General features: G+C 37.7%; 1 protein-coding gene across 1 annotated transcript in view; it reads left to right on the plus strand.

The window, feature by feature from the left end:
* The window catches only part of LOC107853756 (alpha-crystallin domain-containing protein 22.3), a 14986-nt gene extending 7369 nt beyond the window's left edge, over positions 1-7617 (plus strand). Inside the window, exons 2-5 of the mRNA XM_016698743.2 lie at positions 5734-5808; positions 6131-6319; positions 6886-7173; positions 7400-7617. Coding sequence (XP_016554229.2) covers positions 5739-5808; positions 6131-6319; positions 6886-7145 — 519 coding nt within the window. The 5' untranslated portion in view covers positions 5734-5738 and the 3' untranslated portion in view covers positions 7146-7173; positions 7400-7617. The remainder of the gene's footprint in view (positions 1-5733; positions 5809-6130; positions 6320-6885; positions 7174-7399) is intronic.
* Positions 7618-17579: the final 9962 nt, after the last annotated feature.

Here is a 17579-nt window from a genome sequence, read left to right on the forward strand (position 1 = left end):
TGGTTCAGGCGTATTTACAACCTTTAAAGGCTAAGTCTAACATGCTGGAAGTGTTAAGGCATTATCTAAAAGCGTGCATTCTATTGGGTGAGGGGCAGTTACCTCCAATTTTTTCACTGGTTCACAGTACTTTGTTGAGATCTCCAATAATAAGAGAATTCTTTATATGAGATTGGGCTTGTTTACAAAGTTCATTCCTAAGACTAATCCTAGTGTTAAAATTAAAGCTAGCATAAATAGCTAAAAAAAGCCAAGGCTTGGGGTTGAGAATTACCTTGACCATGACATGGATGCCTGAGTAGAATTGGAGATGCTGTCTAGCTTGAGGATGTCTTGTTTCCACATGAAAAAAATTTCTCCCTTATTACCCATACCACTAGAATGAACTTGAGCATCAAACTTGAGGGTTTCAGTTAGGGATTTGTGCTCAACCATCTTAGTCTCTAGAACAACTAGCATAGAAAGCTTGCGAGTTTTCAAAATGGCCTCATATTACCTGTGAAAGTTGGCGCTATTGGCTCCCCTTATATTCTATATGATAAGGTTCATTAGTTCCAGATCTTGAGATAGTTGGTTTACCAGACCTTTCCTCTTTTCAAATTGGGGGGTCTATTGTTGTCTTCTGTAGGGGTTGACTATGCTGACCGTGGTATATGGTTGCTTATGTTTCTTATTATCTGAGAATAGATTTTTATTTTCTTTAGATAATGCACAATAATAGTTGTGTTGATGGCTCACTAAATTATTTGTGAAGGGGTTTCTCTAGCAGAAAGTGATCTATGCTTGGATCCCCAAAAGTTAGTAAGACCTGTTACAGATCGTGGTTGCTCTCTTTTTTGACCTTTAGCAGAGATGAGTCTTTGTTTCTTTGTCTTTCTCTCTCTAGGGTTGGGGGGCTCCATGGAACAAAGTTCAGAGTTCAAGAGCTTGGGAGGTGTTAGAGTTGTGACCCAAATTTTGTTGATTGGACCCTAAAAGTTTCGAGGTGCAACCCATTATATTTTTTGGCCTAGGACTTATTTGTATGCACATATTATATAAGTCCATTTAGAGGGTTGGTTTTGGGCATTCAGAAATTTTCTCATTCTCCGCATTGTATTCTTTCTCCATTCTAGTGAAACCTCCTTTGCCTTTGCCCGTGGTTTTTCCCGTGAGGGTTTTCACGTAAATCTGTGTGTTGTTCTTGTTTTCTTTTACTTTTGGTTTGCTTTATTTCTACCAGATTCCTAACAAACTGGTATCAAAGCTAGGTTCGATTATTCTCTTGGGGATGGCAACCATAATGTACGATATTCCATTGTTGGATCGCAACACTAGATTTTCGTTATGGTAGGTTAAGATGCGAACTGTGCCTGCACGAATGGATTTTGATGATGCTTTATTAAGGTTTGATAGGATGCCCTCACTGTTGAAGAACGAGGATAAATGACGTAAGGATCAGAAGGCTTTATCTCAGAACCACCTTTATTTATCAAATAAGATTCTACAGGATATTTTGAAGGAGACCAATGCCGTTGCGTTGTGTATGACGAAGAGCCTAAAAAGTAAGTGGCATCTCAAACAATGACTTTATTCCCATCGCATGTCTAAGGGTGCATCCTTGGAGGATCACCTATCTGTATTTAAGAAAATCGCCTTTGATTTAGAGACTCTAAAGGTCAAGTACGATGAGGAAGATCTTGGGTTAATTTTGTTGTGTCCACTGCCTGCATCATACATGACCTTTAGGGATATGATTTTATATAGTCATAATACCCTGACCATAGAAGAAGTCTATGATGTGCTGTTCTCTAAGGAGAAGATGAAGCATTTTGTGAATGGGACGGAGACTCAAGAAGACGGTTTCCTTGTTTGAGGAAGAAATCGTGAGAGGAACTCTGAAAGTTATAGAATACAGAGAAAAGAGAAGCTCCAAAACCAAAGGGAAACCAACCAGAGAAGTCTGGTGAAGCTAGTTTTGTTGAAGATGGTGGTAGTGATGGAGAACTCTTAGTTGTTTCTATTAGTAACTCCAAACCCTATGAGGATTGAATTATTGATTCAGATTACACATTTCATATATGTCACAATCGGGATTGGTTTACAATATATCAAGCAGTCTCTAAAGGTGCTGTGTTGATGGTAAATAACATACCTTTCAAGATAGCTGGTATCGGAGAAATCAGAATTAAGATGTTTGATGGGGTTATGAGGACACTTGGTGATGTGCGGTATGTTCTACACCTGAAGAGAAATCTTATTTCCTTGAGTACCCTTGATTCAAATGGATATAGGTACACTGGTGAAGTTGGAGTCTTGAAGGTTACTAAAGGTGATCTTGTTATGATGAAGGGACAGAGAAAGTTTGCAAATTTGTATGTCTTGCAGTGCTCTACAGTTATAGGTGATGCAACAGTTTCTACCTCCTATCTTTCAAAAAGTGATGTTGCTAAACTTTGGATTATGCACCTGGGGAATATAAGTGAAAACGAGATGCTGAACTAAGCAAGAGAGGACTTCTTGATGGGCAAAGTATTACCAAATTAGAGTTCTTTGAGCATTGCATTCTTGGGAAGCAAAAGAGAGTCAGATTCACTAAAGGCATCCACTCAACGAAAGGCACACTTGATTACATTCATTATGATCTCTGGGTCCTTCTAGAGTACGTTCTAAAGGAGGTGCAAATTATTTATTGACTATTATTGATGACAATTCCAGAAAAGTTTAAGTGTTCTTCCTGAAGAAAAAGAATAATATGTTGCCTACTTTCAAGGAGTGGAAGATTATGATTGAAAACAAATAGGGAAGCAGGAAAAACGTCTTCGGACTGATAATGGTTTAGAGTTATGTTCTAAAGAATTTAATGCTCTGTGCAAGTTAGAAAAAATTGTGAGGCACTTGACAGTTCGTCATACTCTGCATCACAATGGTGAGTCTGCACGAATGAATAGGACTATAATGGAGAAGGCACGTTGTATGATCTCTAATGATTGTTTACCTAAGTCATTTTGGGCCAAAGCTGCTTCTATAGGCTGTCTTCTTATTAACCATTCTCCTTTAATCGCGATTGATAAAAAAAGTCCACAACAGGTATGGTACGGTACTCCTTCTAGTTACTCTAATTTGAGGATATTTGGATGTCCTGCGTATGCTCATATTGATAATGGAAAGTTATAGCCTAAATCTATCAAGTGCCTATTTAAGGGTTATAAGCCTGGTGTTAAAGGTTATAAGCTTTGCTGTCCAGAAATTAAAAAGGTTATAATTAGCAAGGATGTTATGTTTGATGAAACTGCTGTGCTTCGAGCTCCCTCCGAATCTAGTGCTTCACCTCCAGATGAGCTTGGCGACATGAATCAGCAAAATTTAAGCACCTATGTTGGATTGCAAATTAGAGCAGAGTCTACACTAGTGACTACTTCTCAGTCAAGCATGGAGATATAGATTCTTGGAATGGAAATTATGAGAGATAGAGAGAAGTGTAAGTTATACTTGAGTTAGAAAAGGTATATTGAGAAAGTGCTTCATAGGTTCAATATGCAAAATGCCAATCCTGTCAGTACTCTATTGGTAGCTCACTTCAAACTCTCGGCCACTTTATCTCGAAAGACAAATGATGAGTGTGACTATATGTCTCTAGTTTCACACTCTAGTGCCATCGGGTCCCTTATGTATGCAATGGTGTGTTCCCGACCAGATTTATCGTATGCCATCAGTGCAGTTAGCAGATACATGGCAAATCTTGGCAAAGAACATTGGAAAACAGTTCAGTGGATTTTCAGATACTTACATGGATATGCTGATGTTTCTTTGCAGTTTGGGAAAATTAGATATGGAGTAATAAGGTATGTTGATTCTAATTTTGCAGGGAATCATGATAAAAACAGATCCCTTACATGTTATTTTTTCACCATTGGTGGTTGTGCTATTAGTTGGAAAGCTACCTTACAGACTATGACTGCCTTATCAACTACTGAGGCAGAGTAAATGGATATTACGGGTGCTCTCAAGGAAGCCATTTGGTTGAAGGGTCTATTTGGTGAACTTAGCAAAGTCTTACAAATTATTACGGTCTTTTGCGACAGTCAGAGTGCTATCTTCCTTATGAAAGATCAGATGGTTCAAGAGAAAACAAAGCACATCGATGTTCAGTATCATTTTGTACGTGAAATTAGTGCTTGAGGTGATATTGTGGTGAGCAAGATTAGTACTCATGATAATGCTGATGATATGATGACCAAGACACAACTAAGTGCTAAGTTTGAGCATTACTTAGACTTGGTTAGTGTTAGCTGTTAAGATATGCCACTAGGGGCTTTTGTGTAAGAGGTGGAGAGTTTGTCTTGAAATGGATTTGAATTCTGAATTAGAATTCGTGTTAAGGTGGAGATTGTCAGAGTTGTGACCCAAATTCTTTTGATTGGGCCCTGAAATTTTTGCGGTGCTACCCATTATATTTTTGGGCCTAGGATTTATTTGTATGCACATATTATATAAGTGCATTTAGAGGGTTTGTTTTGGGCATTCAGAAATTTTGTCATTCTCCACATTGTACTCTTTCTCAATTATAGTGAAACCTCCTTTGCCTATGCTTGTGGTTTTTCCCGCGAGGGTTTTCACATAAATCTGTGTTGTTCTTGTTTTCTTTTACTTGTGGTTTGATTTATTTCTGCCCGATACGTATGAGGTGGTGGGATAGAGGGGTAAGCTCCTAAAGGTGTGTTCCATGAGGAAGTTGAGTTGCCCTGTGTTCATCATATTCTGTGTACCCATCATTTGGGCATAATGTAGCATCTGTCCGCAAATCTCGGTGCCCAGTCCTTTGTTATGGAGGATGAGCTCTGTCCAGGATGTTGGGGCTCTTTCGGAGGTGGTGGTGCTGTTACAAAGACTAGCGGTAAACTGCCATACAACTTGTATTTTTCCCATACAAGTTGATGATTGCGGAAAATTGCCAAGGTTGGTAAATTCTTCGTTTGTCTTCCAGAGTGAGGGGTATTGAGTCTGAATCATTTGTGACATCAATAGAACCACAGGCGATCTGTGGGTTGTAGAACATGTTGAGCTCTTAGCTTTTATTTAGTAGAGCTACTTTGAAGTGTTGCTCTTTGAATTGTCCTGAAGTTGTGGAGTCTTCATCTATACAACTAGTGCAATTCGGTGGTTTCGGTGGTTCTGGTCGGGTCCGGGGTGGTGATCCTATGGTCCGGTGTGGAGACATGGCCAACTCTAGGGGGTTTCTAGAGAGAGAATGCACATGAAAATTAATGGGAAAATGCTGGAAATGTAGGATCAATTTAACATATCTCTCTCTTTTCCCCTTGACGTACGCGAGGAACTTTCGAAAATAACCTCTCTATTTTTCGTGAGATAGAAGTAAATTCTATCTACAATTTATCTCTTCAAATCCCACGCCTGAAATTACATTGGTTCCACTCGATTGACCCGAGGATCTTCCAAAAACGACCTCTCTATTTCTTGGGACATAGGAGTAAAGTTTGCTTGCATTCTACCACTTCAGATTCCACCCGTGAAATCACATTGAATATATTTTTGTCGTTGTTGTAGTCTCTTTCTTATCCACTAGATTAACCCGAGGTTCCTTCTCAAATAGTCTCTCTACCTCTCAGAAGGTAGAGGTAAGATCACTTAATCTAGACCCTACTTATGAAATTGCACAGAATATATCGTTTTCATTATTATTGTATTCTCTCTTTTCCATTAAACTGCGTCTGCATTGACAATTGATTGCAGGAGTTATGACTAGAAGCAGCTTTACGACTGGACACGGCTTGAGAAAACTCTATGAGGAAAGATCGAAATCCCTTGGTAAACTTTTTTTATGTAACAAATAAATAGGTATAGGTTGTGTTTGGTACGAAAAATACTTTTCTTGATTTTTTATGAAAATGTTTTTCAAAAATTTTGACATCATTCTAGCACCCTCATAGTGACTTTACTCATTTTGTCTGTTACATAAATACTCCCTCCGTTGAACTTTATTTGTCACGTTTCGCTTTTCTCGTGTCAAATTGTATGAACTTTAAGTAACATTTTAAGATATATTTTTTTATCGTATTAATACGAGCAGGGTTGCCATTTTTTAGTATTAACATTTTTCACTAATTAAATTTGTTTTTCTTTTTCTCAGAAAACTCTCAGCCTGCAATGGTTTCTTCCTCTGCTTCTCCAGCCAGCGAGGAGTGGGACAATGTAATTTCCTTTACTGGATCGGCTTCGTTGGAAAAGGCCGGTCCTCTTGTTGGATCCGTTGACGCCGCTGAATCCATGGATGAGTATTTGTTTCGTGTTTCACTCCCCGGTGTTACAAGGGATGAGAGTAAGTTCTACGTATGATTAACATTTTCTTAAGTAATCACCATTTCTTCTTATAAGTCTAACCATTTTAATACATCAAGTGTCCTTCTTGTCTGTGAACATATGTTCTGTATATGAATGTAACTTGTTGATACATTGCAGAAATAAATATCTGTATGCCTTCATTTTCTACTTCTCTATACAGATGAGTGTTCCATTTTTTTCACTGATTAAAAAATGCTTGCTTTCTAGCTAGGACCATGTATTACTTGCTTGGACTTGTCAAAAATGTCAACTAGTGCATGTCGGATTCGCTAAAAGTAGACTATTTTTGAAGATTCCGACATGGGTATGGCATGTTAAGTGAGGAGTCCGCTCAACATAGATGGATATATTCTTTTAATGAATGTTTTTGTTTATAACATTGGGTTGCTCTTGTTTTGACCCCACAGAAGGGTTTTTAATGTTTCCTCTAACGATTGTAGACCATCATTCAAGCTGTTCTTTTTATGTGGTCAATAAATGTCAAATTGCATCCATACGAATCGAATTGATGGTTAAGATATCTTCCCGTTCATGTGGTTACAGAAGTCATAAGCTGTGAAGTTAGACCTGATGGGAGAATTCTCATAAAAGGAGAGAGCGCGACCGGAGAGAGCACGGTTTGCAAGCACAGTATGGTTTTTAAGATGCAAACTCAGAACTTATGCCCACCGGGTGAATTTACTGTTTCAATCCAGCTACCAGGCCCAATTGATCATCTAACCTCAGATTGTGTTTTTGGAACTGACGGGATTTTTGAAGGAGTTGTGAAGAAAAAAAAAAACAGTTGCTTTGAGGGGCAGTGACATATTTACATCAAAATCTTTCATCTTTGTAAGTACCTTTACAGTCCTAAGTACTTTGTTTGGAGTTGCATGTGCATATTGACATTATATTTGAACCAATTATGTAATTCTGCCTTCCTCATTTATGAACAATCATTCTGCATAGTTTTTGGAATGTGAACATATTGTTTCATGTTGAGCTTCATAAAGCTTTCATTAATCACTACTACAGAAATGTTTCTTTTCCCGAACCTAATTCCGTGTTTCGCTTGTAGATGGTTGGGAGAAGCCAAATTTAGAAGACCAGGAGCAATGCTCAGTTGATTCCGGGACCTTTCTGCAGCTTTTAGCTTTATTTGCATCATGCTTTAGTTCTTTTGTGTGTATGCTGTCTTGTTCTTTCCATTGTTAAGACTTATGGGCATGGCTAACCGAACTTAGGCACTTCTACTGATTGGGTTCAAACTAATAGACTTTGTGTTTTGTATTTAAAGACCATGTATTTTGTCATTGGTATTTAATTGGTTTGCTGTAGTAGTCTTATATCCGACAGTTCAGTGTTTGATTAGGAAGGGGAGCCTTGGAGTACCCGGTAAAGTTGTAGTCATGTGACCAGGAGGTCACCATTTCAAGTCATGGAAACAGTCTCTTGTAGAAATGTGAGATAAGTCTGTGCACAATAAACCCTTGTGGTTCCGTCATTCTTTGGACCTCCCGCATAGCAGGAGCTTTAGTGCATCGGGCTGCTCATATCAGTTTTTTGTTAGGTCTAAACGTAGTTATTTAGTGTAATCGTACAACGTGTTGAATAGGGCATGTTGATGATGATTTCATAACAGTAATACTACAGGTTGATAACAAATTCAGGGTTGATAAACTAGTCACCTTGAATGAGTTTGGGATATTTGTACGGGATAATGACTAAACTAAAGTGACATCTACTTTTTTCCATTTTGGTAGAAATATTTCTTTTGACCAAACAACTTCTAGATTTTAATATAACCAGACACTTCAAAAATGTTTTTTTTTTTGGCAAAGATATTTATTGTACGTAGTACTAAACAACTAATTGAATGTGTCACATACAGGATGATTCCAGAGTCTATTGATCTTTTTGTTTTTAATAAAACCGTGTATCAGAATAATTTGTTCATACCTCGACTAATTCCGTAAGTATTTGTTACTTCCCAAGGACACATGGATTAGGTAACTCTATCCACCAAGACCTGGATAAATGGAAAGGAATCACCTAGTAGTTTGTCCCCGCTGAGATTTGAACCTAAAAATTATTTTTGTCTCACTTATTTGACCACTAGGCCACTCCCTCGGTTACGTAACTGCCACCTCATGACTGTTGGGACAACGTGTTGTAGAATATAATGTCGCTGGACATTTAAACCGTTTCTTGACAAAGTCCTGTAGATGGAAGTTCAGTTTAGGTGTAAAAAAATCATTAGAGAAATAGACAACAACATCAATAAGTACTGTTGATCTCATATTAGGGTATATACTATGTCTGTCATGCAAATTTTATGTTTCGAGGCAGTTATTTGATATATTTCTTTAGGAAGAAAATGGTTCTTTTTCCGAAGGACTACAAGAATGATTGGTTCCTAAAATTCCTAGCAAATTAGCACTCTTATAGATTCAATGCATGAAAGGGACGCTATAGTGATGGAACTAGTATATAATATTGTAAAAAAGACTAACGTGTATAATTCAGAATACAGTAAACTAAAGGGCTAGGAAAGGTGCTGAAGATATGGGGAAAGAAAATCCAGTAACTGGTGGATCGATATTTGTGGAAAAGAGAAAACACTGTGTGATTTATCCAGCCACTGGCAGTACGGTGGCAGAGTCTGTGGAAAGAAGAAACAAGAACTGGTAGAGTATATCTGCTCTTTGTTTGTGCAAAAAGTAGCTGACAAGCCAGAGGTGACTGTTCAGTCATCAGTTGAGCAGAAAACAATGTAGACTACTCTAGCATCAGAGCCATGGAAGAAGGTACATGGTAGAGCAGCCTCAAAATGTCTACACCAGGAATGTTAAGCTGCAGCTTGAAAAGTAAAATAACATTGCTGAAAGTATATTGAAGGAGAAATCTAGAATGCATTGGTTACAACTCGGAGATACTAATAAATCCTACTATTATGCAAGCTTGAAGAGTATACTGAGTCACAGCACTATCAAAAGATGCAAACGGAGTGATGCTAACAAAGAAGGAGGTCACAACTGAAATATTGAGTTTCTACAAGGGTTTATTAGGTACTGCAGCACCATAACAGGTTAGTATTGACTCACATGTTATGCAACAACGCCCTATGTCGGGAAGGAAGCATCAACTTGGTCTGATAGAACCTGTCACTAAAGAGGAAGCTATAAAGGCCCTAAATGATATTAATGACTCCAAAGCCCCATGATTAGATGGCTATAATCCTTGATTTTTCAAAAGGGCATGGGACATAATTGGAGAAGAGGTTATATGTGCAGTCCTAGACTTCTTTACTACTGGACAGTTGTAATTGCACAACCATTACATTGATTCCTAGGGAGCAGAACCTACTTGTTGTCGTACCATGCTATACAAACTCATTTCTAAGGTTTTGACTCATAGAATGCAGCAAGTGCTGGATTTTCTTGTGTTGGAAAAATTACTACAATATTGATATGGAACTGGAATTAATAATAGTAATAAAATAGTCACAAATACCGTGTCATGGAAAGCCACTGCCTTGAAAGCGATTCCGATTTCCGGTGCAAATCTTTCTAGCTGGTCGCTCCCCAAGGTTCCACAGCTACTTCTAAACATGTGCACTCGTGGATGGAAGTTTGGAGATTGCTCAAAACTATTGTCCAAAAATAGAAAACTTAGGAAGAAAGGAGGAAAATGTTTTTCTTTCACTTTGTTGGTGTATTTCTTCTTTTTAAGTGTGTCCTGTGTTCACCAAAGACATGGTTTATATAGGATGCAAAAAGTTATAGCAAGAATAAATCAAATGTTATAGATACTTGTTTTTCATTTGGAACGGATATGTAACAAAGGAGACAAATAGAGTAGAAGAAAGTATGTTTATTTGATGAGACTACAGTGGAGTTTATATACAGCTGAAATAATGAGAACTAGCTTAAAGTAACTCTTAGAATGTAGGAACAGATAACTATGGCTACACAACTAGCACCTAAATAAGTTGAACAAATCTAATCCTAATCAAATTATATCTGTAGTATTAGTATATGTGCACAGTAAAACAATGTTACAACACTGGTAAAACACTAATGCTAATGTGCTATTACGCCCCCTCAAGTTAGGTGTGAAGAGACAACACGTAACTTGGGAAGCATTAGCTGGAAAGCTGGCTTGGACAATGGTTTGGTAAGTGGATATGCAATTTGATCAACAACGTGTATGTGCCTCATTTGGACCAATCCATTGCGGACCAGGTTACAAACAAAGTGAAGATCAACCTCAAGGTCCTTCATTTTGGTATGATATAACGGATTCTAGTCAATGTACGTAACTCCACGGTTATCACAAAGTATTACAGGTATAGCAGGGAGTGACACATGATGATCTTTGAGCAAGTGAGTAACCCAATTTGTTTCAGACAAGGTGGAATCAATTGTACGATATTCAGCCTCAGTGGATGATCTAGAGATAGTTGGTTGCTTACGAGAACTCTAGGAGATGGGCGTTGTGACCAAATAAACAATGTAGACTGAGATAGAGCGACAATCATTGATGTCACCTACCCAATCAGCATCAACATAGGCATAAAGAACAGTCGATTTTTGTGGGGAAATAGGAATGCCATACTGGGATGTTTCTTTAAGGTATCAGAGGATTGCTTAATTGCCTTACAGTGAAGCATAGAGGGAGAGGTATTGAACTGAGTATGCTTTTTTAAATAGTATGTGATATCAGGTCACGTAAATGAAAGGTACTGAAGCTTACCGAGCACACTTACAAGGGACAATATTTTGGGCATGGTCTGGTGGAACCAAGTCCCAAGTTTGGTTCTTCATTAATGCATCAAATTCATCCTTCATGGTATCTCTCCAATATGGAAATTTTTGTGCATGGTTGTGGGTTACACGAATAGAAGATGCAGACTGGTTCATTTGGGCAGTGTAGTCTACAATTTTTGCAGTTTGACGATGTTGTTATCTGGGGATTATTTATACCTATCAAAAAAGATGTTAAGGAAGTAGAGGGGATATTACCTGGTTCCTGAGTTATGGTGTGATTTTGCTTCAGGTAGTTTTCCTGTGCGGCACAAATTGAGCATCTTGGCGTGTGTCTTGCATGAGTGGAATAGTGGGGGGAAGCAGGGTGTTATTAGCAACAAGTGCATTTTCTCCATAATTGAAAAGGTTAGAATTATTTGGAGAAGAAAATTTTTCCCACTTTAATGAACAAAATTTTTGGTCAATTGAGAAAATGCTCTTTCAAATGGAAAAATATCTTCAAAAAATTTTAAATCCCGAGATAGAAATTTTTGGAAATGGTGTGGTCAAAACACTGATGGGAATGATAAGTGATGAAGAATCCAAGATAGACACAAGGTTTAGGGTATGGTTTAAGAGATTCATATGCTGGTTTTTCATTAAAATGAACTTCAAATGGTGACTTGTTATTAAGTGTGCTAGTGGGTAGGCGGTTGATGAGATATGTGGCATGATGTCAAGAAAATGACCAAAAATTAGATGGTAAAACAGCTTGATGAAGTAGTGTTTTAGCCGTCTCAACTAGTTGAAGATGACGTCTTTAAGCCATGACAACCCGTTGAGGTGTGTACGGTGGAGAAACAAGGTGTTATATGCCATTGGAGTAGAGGTACGGGTCTAATATTTGATATTCAATTCTTTCATTAGTGTATAGGGTAATTATTTTTTTATCAAAATATTTTTCAAGCACAGGATGTAGGTTTGTTTTTCATTGTGTATAATGAGATGTATTTGCTACATTGATCAACAAAAATACAATAATAACATTTTTAATCAATTGAGCGCATGGGAGAAGACCCCACAGATCATTGTAATGTGTTTCTAATGGAGATTGACAATTTATTTGAATAAAATGGAAATCTGTGGGCTTTATTGCAACAATAAGAATTACAATAACTAAATTTATCTTTCAAAAAGTAAGAAAGACTGAAATTATTGAGAATGAAAAATAAAACTCGAGAATGAGGGTGACCCAGTCTTCGATGCCATAGATGTAATGAAGGTCCGGTAACAACATCATTGATGATTGGGCGAGATGGTGTTGGCCATTCGTAGAGTCCTGCTTTATTCGGGCCACATAAAAGAGGTGCTACCGTATTCAGATCCTTCATAAGAAAGTTAAAAAGGAAAAAATTCTATTAAGGTTTGGTTATTTTAACAAAATTGAGAAACTGAAAGAAGCTTGCACTTGATAGCTGGAGCACATAAAATAGTAGAGAGTTTGAAGGCATTATTTGATGCATACAAATGAGTAGTACCTATTTAAGTAATTTGAATCACATTACTATTACCCATCGTCACTTCCTCCATCCCTTTTAAATCCTAAACATTGTGTAGGGAGTTGGTATTGGAGGTAATATGGTGAGATGCACCAGAATCTACAATCCATGGGTTATTTGACGGTGTTTGGGCAACAAAAGTTGCCTTTTCTTCCAAGTGTTTATTGGATCAGGACCAACAAACATTTTCTGTATGGCCAAATTTGTTTTAGAGTTCATAGCAGACTCTTGAAGATTGGTGTGGGAAGCTACACCACTGAGAACTATTGTTGGAATCCTAAGGAATAACACTATGACTGGGTTGCCTGTTTTGGGGATGCCAGTTGTTTTTGTTATTGGGTGGGTAACGATTATTGTGTGATGCTGATTGGGAATTTGTGACACGTTGAGCAACTGCCGCAATGATTTGTGTTGTCCTCTTTTTGAGTTCCTTATGTTTGAGGAACACTTCGTGATTAAGAAGCTTGTCAAAAAGTTCTTTGTAGCTGATTGGAGAGTCTCATGCCCATATAACTGTTGAAATCTCACGGAACTCTGGACTGAGTCTGCTCAAAATATTCACTACATGTTCCTCGTTATTGACCGGTGAACCAATTGTGGTGAGTAGCGAATGTCACAGGAATATTCAACAATTGATTTTTTGTCTTTACTAACCCGACTGAGATGGTGACAGAGGCTGATGTGGGTTTGCGATTTATTCGCAAAAGTGGTGTGAAGCTGATCCCAGGCAGCTTTGGATTCGTCTGCGTAAGCGATAGTGGATGCGATTGTCGCATCAACAGAGGCCGTAAGAGCAGTTTGGATTAGTTTATCTTCACGAAACCAATCCTTGTATTTGAGGTTGGCGGATCAATTTCGTTAGTGAAGAATGCTTTCGGAGGGGACAACTTGGTGCCGTCAAGATGACCATAGAGGTCATGGCCATGAAGTAGCATGCAATCTGGGTCTTCCAAATAGTGAAGTTGTGGCTTCCAGATAGTTTAATGGGCAGTTGGGAGGCAGGGTTTAATTGAATTAAGTTTTTGACGACAGGGGAGGCATCAACATTAGAAATTGGTGTGGAGGCAGCCATTGATATGTTGGAATAAAAATTACTCGTTAGAGTTATTGTGGCTTTGATACCATAACAAAGCAGAGAAATAGAGTAGAAGAAAGTATGTTTATTTGATGAGACTACAGTGGAGTTAATATACAACTAAACTAATCAAAATTAGCTTAAACTAACTCCTAGAATGTAGGAATAGATAACTACGACTAAACATACTGCCATCTAAATAAGTTGAACAATCTAATCCTAATCATATTATATTTGTAGTATTAGTATATGTGCACAGTAAAGCAATGTTACAACACTGGTAAAACACTAATGCTAATGCGCTATTAATATGTAGGTTCATTTTATTTAAAACATACATTTTTATTCATTGCATTATACAAAATTCTTCAAGGAAGCATTAACTCCACAATTCCCCATTAATGCAAAGATAAAGAATATGAATAAATTCTGGGCAAAAGGAAGAAACATGCACTTAATTTTCTATATCTTTTGATTTGAATTGACATGTAGTGATATGAGGCAACAACAAATATCCAAGAAGTGAGTACTCTTGAATTAGATGGATATAAGTTGAGACCCCCGCAACACATACCATATCCTTGATTTTTAAGTAACCTCTGCGATACTATAAAGTTATTTTATGATCATGCACACAAACCTTGGGTCTCATGAGTGCTATAGAAAGTCGACCCCCAGTCTTTCAAAAAACGCGATCAATCCTTTGCACTCATGTAGGTGATCCATCAAGTCTATCTCATAGACCGCCGTAAGGATATGGATCATTAAGAGAAAAATTTAAGCTCAACTTTATAATAAACTACCTCGCGCCATAGGGATATGATATATAGTGTTTATTGAAGGTTTATTTGGATTCGTTTGATGAGATCTAACTTGTACACATGACAATCTTTTCTAATCTGATGTTGTTATATGTGGTCCGTATTTTTTGGCTTCACGAGATTATTTCTAAAAAAATATATTTTGAAAAAATAAATTAATTTCAGGAAGATTCTAAGGAGGAGGCAGATTAGTATAACTTGTGTCAAGAATACCAAATACCAAATGGGTAGGTTCTAAGGCGAGGGATGTGGTGAATATAAGTTGTGGTACTCTAGTAGCGGGAGACATACAAATGGAGTTGGTATCTTAGTATATGCAAATCTTAGGGTGGTGGAGGTTAAGCGGGTTGACGATAGGTTGATGTTGATTAAGATGGTCATTAGAGGGTCTATGTTGAATGTTATTAGTGCCTACACTCTGCAAGCGGGACTGAATGAGGAGGAGATGAAGAGCTTTGGAAGGGCTTTGGATAAGGTGGTGTGAGGTGTGCCAAGCACTGAGAAGCTTTTTATAGGAGAGGATTTTAATGGTCATCTTGGGTCTTTATCAAGACGCTATTTTGATATGCATGGACGGTTTGATTTTGGGGAAAGAAATGAAGGAGGATCTTTACTTTTTGATTTTGCTAGGGCCTTTGGTTGCGGGTAGCAAATTTCAGTTTCCCCAAGAAGGAGGAGCACCTTATTACCTTTTGTAGTTTGGTTGCTAGGACTCTGATAAACTTTTTTCATCTTAGGACGGGTGAAAGAGCGCTATGTAAAGACTGCAAAGTCATACCTAGAAAGAATCTTTTGACCCAACATAAACTCTTAGTGATGGACTTGGTAGTCAAAAAGGGGAGAGAGAAGAGAGATGTGGAGGATCACCCTAGCATTAAGTAGGGTAGCTTTAATTTGGCTAGTGCTTTGGAGATTAGAGAGATATTGATGAAAATAGGGGAACATGGGAGAGTAGAGAGGATGTGAACAGTATGTGGGAGATGACTGCCAGCTGCATCGGGGAGACAACTAGAGAGGTGTTAGGTGTCTCAAGAGGTAGGTCTTGAAAGAACCAAAGGTACTGGTGGTGGAATGAACAAGTTAAAAAGAACGTGGAGACTAAGAATGTGATATATGCAAATTTGGTGTAGAGTAAGGATAAAAAGGAGAAGTAGAGGAATTGGGAGGAATAAAGTTAACTAGGAGAGAGGCTAAATTAGCGGTTATACACAATAAGACAACAACTTTCAGGAACTTATATGTGGCTTTAGAGAAGAAAGGTAAATATAAGTTGTATAGGCTAGCTGTCATGACCCAAGCTGAGGCCTGGGCTGTGACGAGCATCCCGAACCATGAAGGCCCGGGCGCCCCTTTCTATTAGGCAATACTGAACACCATTTATAAACAACAAATAAAGGATACAAAAATTAAACAAACGGAATCATGGTCATGTTCTTAGTTCAATTTAACAATACTGAATGAAATCCATTAGTGTCTAGATAAAATCTACTTCAGTCTGCAAAATCTCTAATACGTTAGAAACTAAAAACTTGTCTAAAACTGGGACAAGGGCCCCAGTTGGACCCAAACTAAAATGAAATAACAATGTTCTAAAAATAGGTCTTTCGGAATAAAGAAGCCTCACAATGTTATAAATACAACATAGATGAGATCAAGTCTGAAACATCATGCATGAAATAGTTAAAAATACATGGGAACTTTAATGACCTTAAAACAATCTTGTAAATGCAAGTGTAATCTTTGTGTTACTTCTGTATTAGGTGGTACACCCTGTCATGACTCGAACTAGGGCCTGACCGTGACGGACATCCCGAACCATGAAGGCTCAGAACGCCCTTCTCTATCTTGTATTCATGCACAACATTCATATAATAAAATAAGATGCGGAAACATAATCTGCTATGGAAAAATGGTCAACTCTGAATTCAACATAACTATGGAAACTGTAAATCAACTACATCTAATAAACATCTGACTCGGTCTGCAAAATCTCTACTATATGAAAATTTGACAACTATCTGAAATTAGGCAAGGCCCCCCAGTAGACCAAAAGTGTAATAAGTGACATAATTTGAAAAGACAGACTTTCTGTAATAGAGAAGGCTCACCACTGCATAATCTGATCAGCTATCTGACTTATCTATTGCTTATCTAGACCCCGAGACAGAGTCTTAGAACCTAAGAGGTAGGGGGAAGGGGGGTCAATAAAGATGTACTGGTACGCAGAGCATATCCCAAATAACCATTTATTATTCAACATATATTAGAGCAATTTAAAATAGCTCATAAGTATATCATATAGTAGGAATTCACATGGGCATTTTAAATACTCTGTAAAAATCATCTCAGCTCTGAGAAATCTGTGTTACTTTTGCGCTAGGTGGTATACCCTAAAACTCCAAAAAAATCCATGGGCTATATGAAAACTGCCAATAACTCGGCAACGAAGCCCCCAACCCAAGTGTGCTGCAAGGGTTGAAGTCTCTGAATCGACTACGGCACACAGTCGTTGCCAGTATACACTAATAATCTCAAGATAAGAGTTTCTTGAACTTGAGCCTTCTTCGGAAAACCACCTAACCCTCTTTAATCCCCTTTTTAAAACTCTATCAAAACATACAGTCTCTAAAAACATACTCTGAAAACATGTTCTAAAAACATAATCTTTATGGCATAAATACATATGCTATCGTCATATCATTGACTTGAAAGTCACATCTCTGAGCTATTATTAGTCTATCATATATCTCAGTTTTCAAAACACAAGTTTTGGGACCACCATTTCAATAATTCAATTCAAAGAAACTCTTTCGCAAACCTCATGTAAATACATGCAAGGAACTCATCTTTGACAAGCATTTCAGTAGTACAGTATAAGGTGGTCATGTCAAAGTTCTCAATTCACATGCAATTCTTTCTCTTAAACACAAGAACATATTTATATCAAGAAACACCCTCTCAACAATTTCAAATCATGCTCAAATACTATAATATTGCGAAAACATCTTTCAAATCATAAAATCATAATCTTTAATTCAATACACGAGAGGGAGTT

The sequence above is a fragment of the Capsicum annuum genome, chromosome 9, assembly GCF_002878395.1.
Source record: "Capsicum annuum cultivar UCD-10X-F1 chromosome 9, UCD10Xv1.1, whole genome shotgun sequence".
In the NCBI taxonomy this organism is placed as follows: Eukaryota; Viridiplantae; Streptophyta; class Magnoliopsida; order Solanales; family Solanaceae; genus Capsicum; species Capsicum annuum.